Below are 17,145 nucleotides of genomic sequence, written 5' to 3' on the forward strand. Positions count from 1 at the left end.
CCTGCCCGCATGGGGCTTACTGCAAGTGGGTAGAGAGAGGCAGTGAATAAACATGTCATGTTGCAGAAGATGCTCCGCCTGGACCGAATCGGGTGATATGCTAGAGGCTACGTCATACCGGGTCTGACTGTGAAGAGATCACACTGTTAAGCTGAGACCTGAATGTCACAAGGAAAGCCACCATTCAGAGTTAAGGAATATTCCAGGCCGAGGAGACAGGCAGTGCAAAGGCCTTATAGTTGGAAATGAGATTTGTGGGTGTTAGGACAGCAGGAAGTCAGGGTGTCTGGATGTAGGAGAAAAGGAAGGTCTGTGATGAGGTGGGAGAGGCCAACAGAAGGCAGAGCTCCTAGGGCTTTGTAGAATGACATCTAAGTAGATTTCATTCTAAGAGTGATAGGCATTTGATTTGAAGCAGGAAACAGCACATTCTGATGTGTTTTAAAACATCACCTTTGGGTACTGTGTGAAGAATGGATTACGGCAGTTGGAGTGGGGCAGGAATGGAATGACGAGGTCTTGTTAAGAGCTGGTGAGGTGAGGTGACAGTGGCTTCCTTGCACTGGGGACGGAGAACAGTACCCCCATTCGTGTCACTGTTAGAGACGTGTGAGAGACCACTCCTGTGGATTTGCCGTGGCTTGGGTGTGGCGTGCCAGGGGAAGAGCAGAAGCAAGGCTGTCTCAGATGTGGAATTGAACTTGTGATCTCTTGTGGTAGATTTCCACTGGCTTCTCCCCACATAACCTGAATCTTTATTATAGCTTGCTGGGCCGAAAGACGTTAAGCTGTAATCTAATCCTGACGTCACCAATGTGGTAACTGGGCAGCTCAGCTTGAGCGGATGTGCTCCTGCAGATTAACTCAGGAAAGAAAGAAATCAGGCCATGACTGAGAGAGATCAGTACCAAGCAGGAGGAATGCGGTTAACAGGGAAACGTTTAATTACTACAATACCACCTTAAACAAACCAGGTTTTACAGAAAGACCTGGCTCTGCATATGCCTTTACAGTGAAATGCAAGGTAAAAGTCCCTGTGAACATGTAACTCTCTTGAGCAGAACAGAGCTGTTGAAAATACATTCAGCTCAGGTCACGATCCTTGATGCGGGGATCGAGCCCCACGTCGGGCTCCCTGCTCTTTGGGGAGCTGCTTCTCCCTCTCCCTCTGCCGCTCCCCCTGCTTGTGTGCTCTCTCTCTCTCTCTCTCTCAAATAAATTAATAAAGTCTTTAATTAAAAAAAGAAAATACATGGAAGCAGTTACTTATGTTGTGAAACATAAATCATGAATGCCTTTATTTTCAAAAGTATAATTAGCTACATGTATTTCATCAGGATAGCAAACAACGTGAAGAACACCTAAGACCACTTCAGGGTAACTGGATGGACAGCGGCTCCGTTCAGGTGTATATGTGCATGGGCAGCTGCTCTGCCAGCAGTAACTGGTGTGCTCCTGTGGGCGAGGTCACCCGTATGCATAGCTTGAGATTCACATTTTTGCTCCCCTTTCTTTGGCCAGTATGTTAGGTGTTGTGACTTCATTTTCGTTCACTGCATTCCTTTTAAACTTATGTCAAAAACTCATCCTTTTTGATAACAATAACAACAACAACAACAACAACAACAACAAAACTCACCCTTTTTTCTCCTTGGTAGTGTTTTTCAAATAATACCTCCATCCTACTCCCAATTCCCTCATTCTGGCTGAGAATTTCTGGGACTAAATTAGACAGTATATATATATATATATCACCACTGTTCTAGTGGTAACTCAAGAGCCCACAGTAGATCAGCAAGGTGGGCAAAGACCTTCCTATTTGAAATATACCTTGTATATTTCAGAGGCCTGTAGCGCAGGCATGATGAATAAGGCTTCATGTGTTCAGGCTTATGGCTATAAAATGACAAATGGTAACAATCTTTGCACTGTTCCTTTTCCTTAAGGACATAATAGGGAAGCCAAGGTGGTGCAGTGATGTAACCTGAGTGTTGTTTTTCTTTATTTCCTTTCCTATAAGGAATGCTAACATTGCCTATTATATATGCTACGCTTTCTTTGATCTCCCCAACTTCCTTTCCCTGACTGACATAGAATCTTAATGATAGACCTGTAAGGAATGTGCAACACCCATTTCTCATGCCCACTATATTGTGGTTGATGGGGTGGGCTATATAATCTCTGGTAGAGAAATACACTAACTGGGGGTAGCATGATGTGAGAAACATGCACTTTAAGTATGTCACTGGCTTCTTTTTTCCAGGGCCCAAGATGAATGGAATCCTGTCTTGGGAAGGAGGGGGGATTTGCCCCTCTTAGAGTACTGCACATCACATCAGGCACACAATAATAGCAGCCAGGTGCTCTTGTGTTTACACTTCTGCTATTTCTGTGTCAGCTCATGTTATTGGCATAATACTGCTAAATCCTTTCCATGTGGATTCACTTCCGTTGGTCATGGATTGGAAGACCTAATATGTGAGAACTCACAGCAGTTTTTTTCTTGAATAAAGTCACCTGTTTAACCTGTGCCAAAGAGAGTACTGATGAGTAAAATGATCTCAAACTATTTCTGTTCCGTTTTAGTCTTGTGCTTTGTGAATGTTTTGTCTGATAGTAGGTGTCTAAGCTGAATATGCATCTTTCTAGAACTGCACTGCCCAATATGTTAGCCACTAGCCATGTGTAGCTCTTTAAATTTGAATTAAGTAGAAATAAATAAAATTTAAAAATTCAGTTCCTCGGGCACCTGGGTGGCTCAGTCAGTTAAGCATATGACTTCAGCTTAGGTCATGATCCCAGTGTCCTGGGATTAAGCCCTACATCGGACTTCCTGCTGAGCGGGGAGTCTTCTTTTCCCTCTCCTTGGCTTCCTCTGCCCCTCCCCCTGCTCATGCCCTCTCTGTCTCTCTCTCAAATAAATAAAATCTTTAAAAAAAAATAAAATAAAAATTCAGTTCCTCAGTCTTACTAGCTACATTCCAAATGCTTAATAGCTCTACCCACCACACACACACAGATTTCCATCATCACAGGAATGCTTGACAGCATTATAATATAACAACTTTCCTGAGTAAAATGAAAATTTTACGTTGTTGCATTTTTAATTATCCTGGATTGGAGCCTACATTTTATCTTAAATCATCATTATGTTGATCATATGTAGAAAGGAGATAAACCTATTTACCTCAGACCATGGCATGTCATGATCTGTACATCTTACCCTTTGACAGGATGTAAAGGGCCCCCTGTTGTGTGAGCCTGTGTGTGCCCATGTGCATGTTCTTGCAAACAAAGTCACATTTACTTATAGCAGCAGGGATTCGTTTCCTTAAATCTTACAAAGAACTTTTTCTAACCCTTTGAAGGAAAAAAAATGAATCTTAGAGTTTCCTGAGATGGGAAAAGTAGTATTAGAAACCATGTAACCAAGAAACTTGTCATATCTCTTCATTTCCAGCCTCTGTTGCTAAGAATTCAAGGTGTAAGTGATGCTTAGAATATTTAGAAAAAGCAACAACTTTAATAGTAAGAATTAAGAGAGACCAGAAAGTCTGTTCCAAAATATTATGAGCATCCTTTGGGTCACTGTCAGGGACTTAATTCATTCCACAAGGTTCTATTAAAATAAGAGAAATTGTCCTGTGAAACCAGGGTACACTTGGGTGGAGTTCCAGGGACATGAGTCTGCACAGGCAGGTCAGAGACCTAAAGCAGCCACAGGGACTGAGTGCGCACTGTGTCCATGAGATTAGAGCCAACTAGGCAGGGGAAAAGTCAAGGCTGTTAGAAGCAAGGGAGACATTAAAACTGATGTAAACGGGAAGTGCAAGGGTGTGTATAAAGCTGGATGATCCCCGGGAGTTGTTGCCAAGAAGCTCCAGACTCATGCTTGTTTTCTTTGGCTTCCATTGAGGGGATCTGTGTGGTTCCATATTGAAAAGCATGGGACAGGACAGTTAAGGGATATATCTTTTGGGTGTATGGTGGATTGTGGGCTGAGCAGATGGGTCCATTCAAGCATTACCTCTGTTAAATTGGAACTGTCATCTCTGGAAATATTTATCATCCTCTTTTTTTTTTTTGAGATTTTATTTATTTATTTGAGAGAAAGAGAGAGCGCACGCATGAGCAGGAAGAGGGGCAGAGAGAGAGGGAGATGGACAAGCAGACTCCCCGCTGAGCAGGGAGCCCGACACAGGGCTCTATCCCAGGACCCTGAGATCATGACCTGAACCGAAGTTTTGATAACATTCATTTAGTCAAAATGAGAGTCCCTTGAAGCAAAAACAAAAAAACCTTTGAAAATGAGCTGTCTTGTTAGTAAGAGTTTCTGTCTTCTGTAAGAAAAATACTCAGAGAGAGTTCAGATTATAACAGACATGGAGAGAGAAAGGAGAAGTATTTACAGATACAGATTTTAAATGTTACCCACACTGACCCTTTGTCCTCTGTGTTCATTCACTTAGCAGCCTGACCTTGACTTCTGACTTCACGGACTTGGTTGGGTGCTGCTGGGGGATCTGGGCTGATAACTGATTTCTGTGGATTCTGTCACAGATTGTTATTTGCCTCAGCTCATGTCCCCTCCCTCCTTCTCCCTCTGTCTGAATTTTCTCCAGAACAGTGTTGGCCTTTGTCTCTGTCACATTCCTTTGCCAGAGGCTGCAGGCCTGTGTCCAGGCTGCTCAGGCCTTCTGATGGCCTGATTCCTGGCATGGCTTGCTGAGTCCTCACCATGGGAGATGGTTGTATTTTCCCAGGTAGCAGCTCAATTATATTCCAGTCTCCTTGGCCATAGGGGTTAGGGGACAGAATTGGCCAGAACCCAAGGGAAGAATGGCCCATCAGTTTTTTTGGCCGAATTGGAGAAGGAACTGCAAACATAGATATCAGCCTGGAGTAAAAACAAAAGCTTTTGAGGTTAATGAAAATAATGGGAAAACGTGTGTGACTCTCCCACATAATGCACAGGAACTGTTGGCATCAAACCTATTCCCATGAGAAACCTCTTCATTGCAGATTTTCTTCTGTTAAAACATTAAAAGTCACATGCTGCTCTTGCTGAAGAGAATTGCCACTTTGTTTGCTGTGAGAATGACTAGCGGATGCAAAAAATTCCGCCAATAAACTTTCAGCTCCTCATTTTATTATTTTGTTAGAAGCTTACTTTTTGTTCTGTTCATTGGTGTTTTGCACCAACAAAGTCCTCACTCCTCCCCATTTTGCCACCTTCTTTCCTCCATCCAGCTTCCCATTTACACCAGCCATTTTATTCTCTGATTTGTGCAAACTCAGGCTCTCAAAGTGACTTTGTTTTTGAATTTCATCTTCTCTTCCATGTGCAATTTGTCAAAAATCTGTTTTGAATATTTCTCTATCATGGAAGTCCAAACCCTGGTTATATCACTTACAGGTTACTGGGTCCTTTCCAGAACCTTCCCTCCAACCCCAGTCTTGCATCTATTCCTTGGAACTCAGCTCAATTACCACGTATGATACCAGAACATCTTTGAAGATACTTTTTATACATTTTCTCCTTTGATTTTCTCAGCTATGTGAGGTTGTGAGAAATTAAGTAATTCACCCAGAAAACATATGTCTGTTCCGTATTGGAGAGTGGACCATTACTTAAGCCTGCTAACAGTCTGCTTGCTTTCTTTTACACTGTGCTGCAACCTAATTCAGAGAGTTTACTCTTTAACTGTTTACACCCTTTCTTTATCTTCTGTTGTCTTTATTCTGTACCACTGAATGTTCCGGATCACCTACCCCTTCTTGCTTTGGGCGCTGAATGGTTTTTCTCTGTGTCCTTTGTGTGTCCTCTTCTTGGCTTTTAGAGAATCAATTCTGATTATCTTGGATGTGGATTTTCGTACCTGGTCATGAGACAAATTGACTCACATTTCCTTTTGTAGATTCTGTATTCTGATAGGAACCCCTGTCATCGAAGACCCTACATTTGCCTTATTTCCGCATAGAGTCAACACACCCTGGATCATTATGCCCCTGCCCTCTGGGAATGAACATTCAGGCCTTGGCTGTGCAATGCTGACTTGCTCGAAAGTTATAGTCTAGTGTCTGTTTTTTTTTCCTTCTGAACACATGTTCTAGACATTGTTTTTGCTTCATTTTCACCCAACATTCATGATAACAAAGCTCTGTTTTCATAGAGCACTTTTCTCCTTAAAAAATCCTAAGTGCTTTGAACATTATCCATCCTTGCAGTGTGCCTCTGAGGTAAGTGGGTGGTAGTATTTTTATCACTTTCTATTAAAGCAGAGGCAGAATTCACTGCACCAGGATCCCCTGGAAAGCAGAGCGATCTGGACTTAGTGAGTCTCTGCTCTGTTTCGTTTATTGGCCACCATAAACCTGCTCCTGATAGAACTGTTCGTAGAAGCATCTTTGCCGGCAGACTTCTATGCATGCATTTAAATGGCTTCCAAGAGACGTTGATTATGGAATTTGGAGTCTGAATATAAGTGGAATTTGAAATGAGCCTGACTGGGAAATTGTTCTGAAAGAAAAACACATTCAGAACTATGAATTAGATTCTACCCACCCTTAAGTCCAATTCAAATGCCAATTTCTCTAAGAAAATAAACCCATCCTTCCCCTGGATTTCTCATAACCCTTTGCATGTTCTTCCTTTGTGGTCTGTAACTCACTGTACTTGATTTTGCTGTTCTTCGGGGCAGCGACCTTGCCTGATTCACCTCTGCAAATAGCCACTCAAAATGTTTCCTGGCATGGAACAAAAGGAATTAACCTCTATTGTTTACAGCTGTGGTGGAACCTAAAACTTCTTCCACTGGCAGCTCCGGAGTGCCCTGGATGGCATATAGAAGATGGCAGGCATTTGATTGTCCTCTCACTTTGCTTCACATTCACTGCTTGGCCACTGATGATGCTGGAGAACGGCTCTCTTCTTGGTCAAGGATTTGTATCATAACCAAGAGCAAATATCCAGCCAGCCATTTATCAACAGCAGCTCTGGGAGACCAGCTTTAGGAGCCAACCCCGCAGAAGGGTATGGTGCATGTCTTCACCTCTTTAGAGTGTTCCTGCTCCCCACTGGTGACAGGGCAGAGGGAGACTGACCAGCTACTCGCCTCCCGGGAGTGCTGTGAGCCTCGGATGTGTCGAGCCATCAAAGTATCTACTGCTCTGATGAAAGGCATTTTAAGCAGAGTTGCTTGTTAAAAATAAATAATGCCAATTCTTGAGCTGCCCCTGGCTCCCTTAGATGTTTCTAAGAGGTGCCAATGAAGCCCACAAAACATCAGTAATGAAAAGGAAGGGAGAGCAAGTTCTTTTTGTCATAACAGTGAACTGCGAGTCACGTCTCCTAACTCATCGCGAACATACAAAGGAAGCTAATCAGTGGGGGTGCACCCTAATAGGATGTTTCTCCAGTGACTCAGGCAGGCCTGGAATGAGGAGCAGCCTGAATCAAGCCCAACAAGGATATTTTTAAATATGGGAGGGCGCGCTTCCTGGTACAATATGATGATGAGTCCTGCACACTCACATGCTTATTTTAGCCCAGGCACTGAAATGTGTGGGCATGGTCTCTGCAGAACCTCCTCCTGTGGTCATGTTTTGTTTTGTCAGTGGGGAGGGATGTTTAGTGGTTAACAGGCACCGGCAAGAATATGTTCCAGTGCAAAACTTCAGTGTAAGGAGACCAAGTATTTTTGAGTGTTGTGGCTTCAGTCGCTTTGTGCCATCAGACGAGAACCACTTCACAATGAACCATGCATCCCACAAACATTTTTTGAAGACCTGAGTACTGAGGATACAAAGACGGGGAAGGCATGGTCCCGGGTCCCAGGATCTTGGAATTCCTATGGGGAGACACAAAAGCAGACAGAATTGGGAAATTGGCAGAGGGTGAGATGGAGAAGCTTGGAAGTGTCAGCCTCTAGATACTAGGAGTAAAAGCATTCCCTAGAGGTGTTGACAACTGCATCGGATCCTAAAGACCTGTAGGGATTATCACTGAGGAGGGGAATGGGATGAGGAAGGGTGTTGAAGTCATACGTTGGCATCTCGAAGTATTGCAAAGGGGTATTTGGTCTGTTTGGTCATTTTAGTTTGTTCTTAAAATTTTTAAGTTCTTTTTTCCCCTCTCCCCTGACAAATGCATTCTGGGAGTTTTATTTTTAAAAACTTGCCTGGAAATTGGCTTCTTCAGGGCGAGGCATGGTCCACATTTATTAAGGATTTTCGACTTTATCTGAGGGATTTTTAAGCAGAATGGCTTAATTATTGTCACTATGAAAAAGCATTAAAAAATTAAACTCTTGATATTGCTATATCTGTGTCTTGCTGTGGCTGTAGTTAGACTTTAACAAACTCTGTACGTGGGCCAGTGAGGAAAATGGATGTGTCTTGAGGGTGAGAGACCATTTTGTCATAATCTGGGAGATGAGCACTTGCGCCAAGACAGGAGGAAATATGTTTAGGATATGAGGGTGACTGGGAGAGAAGTCAAGGCTGACGTAGACAGCCAAGTAGATTAGTAGCTGAGGTGGAAAACCCAGTAAGTTTGAATAATGAGTTCAGTTTGGGTCACTTTGAGTTTGAGGTGACTAATGGACATCCAGGTGGACTTGTCCAGTAAGGAGCTGGTTGTCTGGAACTCAGGGGAAATACGTGGGCTTGAAGTGGAGATTTGGCCGCTGTGAGCATGGAATTTGCAGAACAAGGTGAGTTTTGCTAGGGCAAGAGTGAAGAGAGAGAAGAGAAAGGTGAGAACAGAACCTTGGGTAGAAAGGAAACCTGAAAACCAAGAACAAGTCTGTGAAGGAGACAAGCGAGAGCAGTGAAATTGGGAAGAAGCAGTTATCTAGTGTTGGTGGGCTGTTGTTGTTATGTTTTTCCCCTCTAAGATCCTAATGGCTGTTGGATAATTTTGAAGACATTCAGGAAAAATCCACCTGCATATATATGTGCCAGATAGAATGTCTTTCTTAGCAGGAAACATGGCGCCATATTGGGTATCTTGTGGTACATTCTAGTGACCATAGGAGATGTTCTGGTCTCTTGTATGTGTAAGAGAATAACACTTATAACAGAAATGGGCTCTGTTTTTAGACAGTTGGAAAATTTTTATAAAATGGAAGTTCCTGAATGCATTCGTCAGGGGAGAGGGAAAGAACTCTCTCAAAATATCAAGAACAAAATTGAATGACCAAAAAATAAAATAACTGCCTACAAAGAACGAGAATTAAAGTGTCTGAGAGCATTAACTTTCATTTCGTATAGAAGGAAGGTCTGAGAATTTCTATCAGAATCTTCCTACTGAGACTAAAAGCACCTTATTTTTAGTCTTATCCTTATTTAGGTTTTCATTAAGATGCATCCTTATCTAAAATGACCTCTTTTTGGTGAGGGTTTAAAAAGAAAGAAAGAAGAAAAAGATGATGGCCAAGAACCTGGAGGCCAAAATAACTCTCGCTGAATTTGGTTTAAGGCTAATTCAACTGGAGACAAAGTCTGCAATTGGAAAACAATCACCCCAAAATACAGGGATATTCTAGAAGCTGCAGGGGTTAATTATCATTATGTTAGCAAGACTGGATGGGGGAGGGGGCGTAGTGGATATTCAGTATAAGAAGAATTTAGATAACTAATGAAGGGTTAGAGTATATCTTCATCCATCAATTTAAGACTGAATTCTTCAGAAACACACATTTCTAAGACAGAATCTTTGCATATGTTCGTTCCAATGGCCCAGGGACAAGAAACCAATGTTCAATTCACTGGAATACTAATTAGTCCACAATGCTATGTAGGATGAAAAAAAAAATAGTCTCATTAAAACAGTAACAAGAGCTTAAACCTAATTTTACTAGTGCCTTTTAATAGTGAAAATAATTTTTATCAACTACAAAACCAGATTCACTTCCAGGATGTGTTGTGTGCTCAAGACAAGGGGATATGTTCTGTGGGTCTGTGAGCACACCCTAGGGAATAGATATGCCATGTTCCACTCAAATTCATGTTGCAAGATATCAACCAGAACACTGACAGCTGGTTGTTTGTTGGTTTGTTTGTTTTTGAGTCTGTTTCTGTGAAATAAAGAGATTCGGTCCTAACATAATCTTTTTTGAAAAAGAAATCAGAGTGCACAGAACTTTTTTTAATGAGTGGAAGTGACATAATTTGGCTCTTCATTGATGAGAGAGATTCTGAAATCTGAGACACTGGGGGTGATCATGGATATGTGTGTGATCAGTCAGGGTCAGAGGGGCCTCGTGGTCTGATGTGAACTCTAGGCAAACTCTTATCTAACCGTGTAATAGTTAGCATAGCAGTAGCACAAGTATGTAGTTAAAAAGCTACTGGGGCAAGGAGAGCTCCGAGTGAGTGCACTGGTTATACACATATTGATCCAGGGCACAGCCTCTGCCCGCGATTGCCTCCTGCAAGCACATCTGGCTGTGTGACCTCGGACAAGTCTCTTAGCCTCTCTGTGCCTTGGTTTCCTCACCTGTGACATAGAGATGAAAATGAAACGTGGCTTATGTTTACTTCTCATGTGATTAAATCATTTAAAAGCACTGAGAACAGTGGCTCGTATATATTAAGCACTATATAATTGTTCGATGAAGAAAAAGATTGGTCTCACTAGCTTGATTTCTTAATCTTTCAGGATATTAGCCTGCATTAAAAGAGATAAATTTTATATCTTCTTTATTAGGATAAGTATCTATTAAGCCAATGAGCAAATAAATATCCCTGAAATTAAGAGTCTACAAATTGTTGATTCCCCCCCCCCAGCATGAAAACAGAAGCGTTTCAATGGGCATACATGTCTGCCATAGATAAATTGGCAAAAGCAGTTCCATCTTACCCACTGTAAGAATTGCATATCCAAAAATTATCCTAGTTAGCAAGATGAGGTCCTTGTTAAAATGGTGGGTCTGAGGAGGAAGAAATGGAATTACATTATTTTAAAAGCACAATAAATAGGCATTCTAGAAAGTATTCACCTTCTGATGTAAAGATCATGGGTGGAGGGAAATCGCTGCCCGGTGAGCAGCAGGACAGCAAGGACTCTGGACCCAAACCATTGTGAAACCCTGGCTCTGCCTCCTGTTAGCTCTGTGAGCCAAGCCACATCGTTCCTCCGCGCCTCAGTTTCTTCATCTGCACAATGGGATGATAAGAGCTGCATCTACCTCATGGAATTGTTTTGATGATTAACTGAGAAAATACTTCCAAGGAGCTTAGAACAGTTCTTGGTACATGCTCATTGCGATATTCTGAAGTAAGTAACACCCTTTTCTAGGCTGCTCACCTTCTAATTTGCTGAAGCCGTTTCCCCCAAGTGTCTAGTTATTCAGATTATGTCCTTTTCAAGTTTTCCAGCCAGCTGTTTCTGGTTTGATATTTAATGCCTTATCCCTTAGTTTCCTTGTTTTTGGTAAATCTCAGTCAGGTGCCTGTGTAAAGCTTGACCTTTTCCTAAATCATTATGGTGATGCTTGAGGATATGCGTGGGGCCTGGCGTTATGTTCATACACTGATGCCTCTCCATCCCTCCACACCGACCTGCCCACGTAATCCTGGGCAAGAGAGAGACGTGCTTCTTATCATGCTGTCTTGTTTAAGAGGACTGAATGGAACTATATATAGGCAGAAATATTAGGGACTTAACTCCGTTGCGGTTCACTGATATAAATCTCCATCCTCTCAAATCCCACATTGGCAAAAGCATGACTGTCAGTGGATTATTCCCTAAATATCCCTCCATATCTCCCTTAATTCCACCACCCAGGGTGAATGCATTGTTCACACTGTCGTGCAATCCTTAAGGCTGTATGTTCCTTGCGACAGAGTCCAAGAAGGGACCAAGATGAGCACTGGACCCAGTGTTCCCGCTCTGAGTTGGGTGCACAGCGAACGAGGCGGGGTGAGAGACGGTGAAGCGAAGCCCCTGCCAGGGCCTGGGTGTTGGCAGTTGATCTACAGAGGAGGGTTACGCCTCTGTATTTTAGGAACATCATCAGATTTGTTTTTCTTTTCTGTTGAATTGGCATGATTAATTTGCTTCCTTTATAACATCCCTCATTGTTCTCCTAGGAGAACAACTATGAGGGTTCAGAAAATTGGGGGAGAGGAGGAGGAGGACTGGATCATTTTGCAGGTTGGACTGTTTTAAAGCAGGGGGTGAAGCATGTGTGGAGCCTTTCGAGTGCCCTCATCGCAGCAGAAGTGCGGAGGTGTGTGTTGTACAAAAGTGGGGGGCATCCCTCCTCCTTTTCTTTAAGCAGTGCCTGAAGCGGGGCATGATGGGAGCCATGGGGAAGAAAAGCATGTCACTGGAAGCACAAGGAGGGTCAGCAAGGAAGGACGTGCGGACGTGTGTTAGTGGGAGTCTGGCCATGTGAGAACCATAAAGAATGCAGAAGTTACTAAAGCCTTCTAGTTTTGCAGGCTCATAAGCAGGAGGGGGAATCCAAACAGGTAGAGGAGAAAAATTAAAGGTCTGCAGAAACACAAGGGGAGAGGCAGGTGGTCAAGGCAGAGTGAAGTGCCTTTAGCAAAGGAATGGGCTTTGGAAGACAACTCGGTGGGCTCCGTGAAGAGGGAAACCCAAGAGCTTAACATGTAGAAATACAAGTAGGGGTGGTTTATTTGATAAAGAGATAGAAACTGTGATTGATTTTAGGGTTCCACGAGAGGTCAGAGAGAAGTTAGAAGGAGTGGAGTAGGGCCAGACTGGGAAGTGCTAAATGACTTGCTAACACAATTGCATTTTATCCTAATAGCTATAGGTAATCACTGAGATTTTACGGGGAGTCATTTACTGAGCAGCAGAGGCAAGAAAGAATGATGTGATGAGCAAGCCTTGGCATGTTCTCTTCATTTTGTATCTATTGGATTCAGGATTACTTATTTTTAGCCCCTTTTGCCAGCTCCCTGGCTCTGGCTAAGACTCTGAGCCTCGGGTCAGGTGTAATCAATCCATGGTCACGGGATGGTGTACAGAGTTCTTGCTGGGTTTTCAGTGAGGCACGTCCCAGCTGCTCCTGAATCTGCCTCTATCCCAGCATAACCTTTGAGTGCCCATCTCACATGGTTGGACAGGCAATTATTTATATCCATGCTAAATTTGCTGTGTGACAGGCTCTTAATGTGCCACTTCTCAGAATAATTTTCCTTATAAAGGAAGTTTTAACAAAGGCATGCAGAAATTTGCTTCTTGACTATGCTCTTCTTTGCCCTGCCTTGGATTATTTACCACCCCGCTAGAATTGTTTTATTTCCTGATCTTCCACTGTATCTCCCAATGCTCCAGCCACACCACCCCCAGAAGGTAGGTAAAATATAGTTAGCAAGGTAAATGTGCTTCACCCTTGGTTTTTGCATCCCTAACTCACACTGCAAACTTGATACTCCTTTGCAAAGAATTCCTTTTTTTTTCTGCTCTTTTTTTCTTTTTGGGCCAAGAAAGAGCCCTTTCATAGACCTGTAAGTAGATCCAGAAACCATTATTTGCCAACAGATCAGGTGATAAGGTGTCAAGGATCCAGGTTCCGTTTTCCTGCATGTCTTAGTTGTTTCAGGCAGAGAACAAAGGAAAAGCACAAATGCAGAGTATATCAGCAAGACCATTTTTAAATTATAAGCAAACTTCCAGGGGTCACTTAGCTGGCTCTTATCGGAAATCGTAATGTAATGGAATTTCTGCACATTGTGTCTTTTTGTTAATGTCTCACAAGATGTCAATGATATTGTTGCTCTATAAGTTTCCAGAGAGTCTGAGTACCTTCACAAAGGGAGGTTCAAGTATATAAATTTCACCACAAGCTAAACCTTGTGTTCAATTCAACATTTGGAGGGGAAAATCACAAACCATATTTGTATTCTGCACAAGGTTTTCTGGTTAATATTTATTGAGTGCTTATTATATGCCAGGCACTGTGCTAAGTGTTTTATGGGAATCCTCAGACTCTGTCTTCTCTCGGTTGTACAAGCTGTGAGTTACTGTTATTGTCATCATAATAAGGGACTTTGAGACATTACTGAGCTTGGTTGCGATACAAAGTTAAGGTGCAGAGGGAGGATTCTAGCCCCGGTCCTAACTCCAGAACTGACACTCCTAGCCACTTAGCTCTGACATTTTTATCTGGTTTACCACTCGTCTTTAATATACTAAAATACCAAGTAAGTGGATTCCAGAATAAGAGGAGTCTTCAAATTACCTGAATGTTAATGCCATTAAAAAGAGAAAAAGTAGAGTAAGAAAGGAGAAGGGAAGGTGTTACTTTATCATGCTCCTATTTAAACCCCTGTAATGGCTTCCCATTGCAGGAGGAATAAAGCCTGAACTTTCAAAGTAGTCTTGTCTCCAAAGAGTTAGATGATCTGATTCCTGCCTGCACCGTCAGCCGCATCTTTTACTGATCTGTCTTTGTTCATGAGCTCAAGGTCATTGGGATAATGAATGGCAGAGCCAGGATCCAAGCTCAGACTGATTGGCCCCAGGGCTATGCTATCTTAACCACCTTGTTAGTTGGATGGATGGACAGGTGGACATGCACATGGACACATGGGTGGATGGGTGGATGGAAAGGAGGGAGGAAGAAAGGAAACTCGTTTAAAAGAAACTTGTGACTCTTCTTAGAGTTCATACACAACCAGCCAAATCTATTATAGCTTTTCCATCAGCATCTGCAAACTCTTCAGTGAGGTCAGGATCTTCATTTGCAGAAGAAAATGCAGACATATAGTTTTCCATCCAACAGATGAAATTATACTAGAGTCCAGGTGTGGAGTGGTGCACCTGACCAACTTTAGAAGCTGATACCACTTAGGTAATTGGACTAGGATGCCTAAACAGACAGGTTATATGCTTTTATCCAGTTAGTCAATCTGATGAGATGGGAGGCATTGTCTTTTTTTTTTTTTTTTTATCGAGGAAATTGGGGCCCAGGAGAGGTATAAGTTGATCAAGGCCACATTACTATTAAGTGGTGAGACCAAGTTTTGCACCAGGGCCAACCTTGCTCCTGAACTTCTGCTCTTTTATTAACACACACTGCGTTGCCTGGAATGGGCCTCGGCTCCTTCTTGCTGAATTGGCTGTCCTTTGGTGCTAGAGTCTGATTTTCAGTTCTAACACTATAGTCAGTATTTTTTTTTTCTCTCTCCATGTCCTTAAAAAAGGCCCATAGGGAAGGTGAACAATGAAGCATTGGATTAGCTACACTGTGTCTTTTTCAGTGTGGGTTTCATACTATTTTTAGGCATGATAGAGGATAGAAAAGAATATCTAGAGTTCTGTTAAACCAGGCTTCAGGAGCTGGAAAGAACTGAGCAGGTTTCAGACCTCTGATCCCCTGTCCTGAAATGGTGGGGGTGGTAGCCTCTCTATTGGAGAAACTCAGCCGCGGTTGGGGAACTTCAAATTCTTTGCCCTCGCTCTCCTCTTTTCACCTCTCCCACCTACAAAAGGTTCTGAACTTTCGGCATCTTCCCACACAGTACCAAACCCCCAAAACCAAGCCATGAAAGAATATCAGGTCTAAAAATAGAAAACTCAGAGTCTACAGGGGTACGATTTTCTGCAAAGGTATGAAGGTATAAGTATACATTTGCATCTGAGAATTCAGAAATATATTATCCAGACTGACCCACAAATAATTCCGATTTGAATTTCCATGCTGGGGATAATTAGTAAGATTTTATAACCACTCTGGCAGTTTTCATGTATTAAACACTTTTGTGTGTATATGATTTATCCCCTTCTTCCTGCAGCTCATAATTTTAGAAGAAAATGCCCTTTATGTTAAGCCAGTGCTTATTTCTTTTTTGGTAAAAATAATCAGAATTTGCCTAGTGCTTCCCAAATCTGTGTCCCTCCGGTCACCTGCAAATGGGTTCACGGTCTCCCTTAACATGACAAGGGTCATAGAAAGCATGGAACAGAGCTTTTCAGCATCTCGAAAATTCTATTTAGCTTACAAAATTTCTATGAAATAGCAGAAATTTTGTGCATTTGCCTATGTCATCTTGTCATTCTATCTGTAGTCAGGTAATTTTCTTATGTAATGGTCTGCATTAGGTGATATTAATAGGTTGAAAGGGTATAAAAACATCTAACAATTTTCTTATGAAAGACAGCATAAGTACTAGCTCATCAAATATTTTCCAAGCCTAGCAAATGCCATTTCGATGCCTTAACACCCTAAATGAAATGTGTAGCCATCCTGTCATTCAAAGAAATAATAATTTAGGAAATAATTCTAAGTTCAGCGCCGGTACAGCCTCCAGGTTGTATAATTGTTGTTGGGCATTAGGGAGTTGGAAATACATCATCTGGTGTGTGCACGTATGTGTGTGTGCGTAGTTGTAGAATTTTTTACTTGGCGGAAACTTTACCAGCCCGTCTCATTTACAGGTAAGAAATCTGGATCCCAGGGATCAAAGGTGACCCTGTGAAGGTTACGAGCAGCACTAAAACCCATTCTCTGTACACCTTTCTCATTGTTTCCGGGCTGTACCACAGTAGCCCTTGTTCTCTGAGACGCCAGTGACGATCCCCGCCTCATCTCGCATTATCCGATGGAAAATAGGAACAAATCTACTTTGAAAGGCAAAGTGTGACAAAAGTGTACAGCATTCTTATTTTTATTTTTAAAACATATGTGCATGGATTATAGCTGCTTTCAAAGCTGGCCTATTTATAAATGAATTCGATGTCAGCAAATTAATAAGAACCCATTTTACCCTCAGCCCTGAAAATACCTTCATATTCCAGACTTGAAATACCATTAAGTTCTTTTTTACAAAGTAGAATCTCATTGTGTTAAAAATAGTGTGCTTAAAAACAATTTGGTTTTTGAAAAGTCTTACTATTTTTGTCCCATTGAAAGTTTCTCTGTAAATTTCATTTATAAAATCATTGCCTAGTAATTTCAACACTCTTTCCTTTGTGTTGTTATTTTTAAAAACCAATAATAGGTCTCACCCTCTGTGTTTTTGTTTGTTTAAACCTCTGAATTAAGGAACCCATTCTCGAGAGTTAGGCCATCCCTCTGCTGAAGCAAGCTCACACTTCTCAGTGGGATGGCCTGGCCCCGGGGTCCACTTGACACCCGGGCAGCATCATCATTCTTGCCTTGC

General features: G+C 42.2%; 1 protein-coding gene across 10 annotated transcripts in view; it reads left to right on the plus strand.

The window, feature by feature from the left end:
- Positions 1-17,145, plus strand: part of ELMO1 (engulfment and cell motility 1) — a 527,822-nt gene that overhangs the window by 327,763 nt on the left and 182,914 nt on the right. The window contains exon 1 of one of the 10 annotated variants that reach the window (XM_040644101.1): positions 7,971-8,714. The exons of the other annotated variants lie outside the window; for them this stretch is intronic. Coding sequence (XP_040500035.1) covers positions 8,696-8,714 — 19 coding nt within the window. The 5' untranslated portion in view covers positions 7,971-8,695. Of the gene's footprint in view, positions 1-7,970; positions 8,715-17,145 lie in introns of those variants that run through there. 10 annotated transcript variants of the gene reach the window in all.

This window comes from Ursus maritimus, unplaced genomic scaffold (assembly GCF_017311325.1).
Source record: "Ursus maritimus isolate PB19 unplaced genomic scaffold, ASM1731132v1 scaffold_3, whole genome shotgun sequence".
Lineage (NCBI taxonomy): Eukaryota > Metazoa > Chordata > Mammalia > Carnivora > Ursidae > Ursus > Ursus maritimus.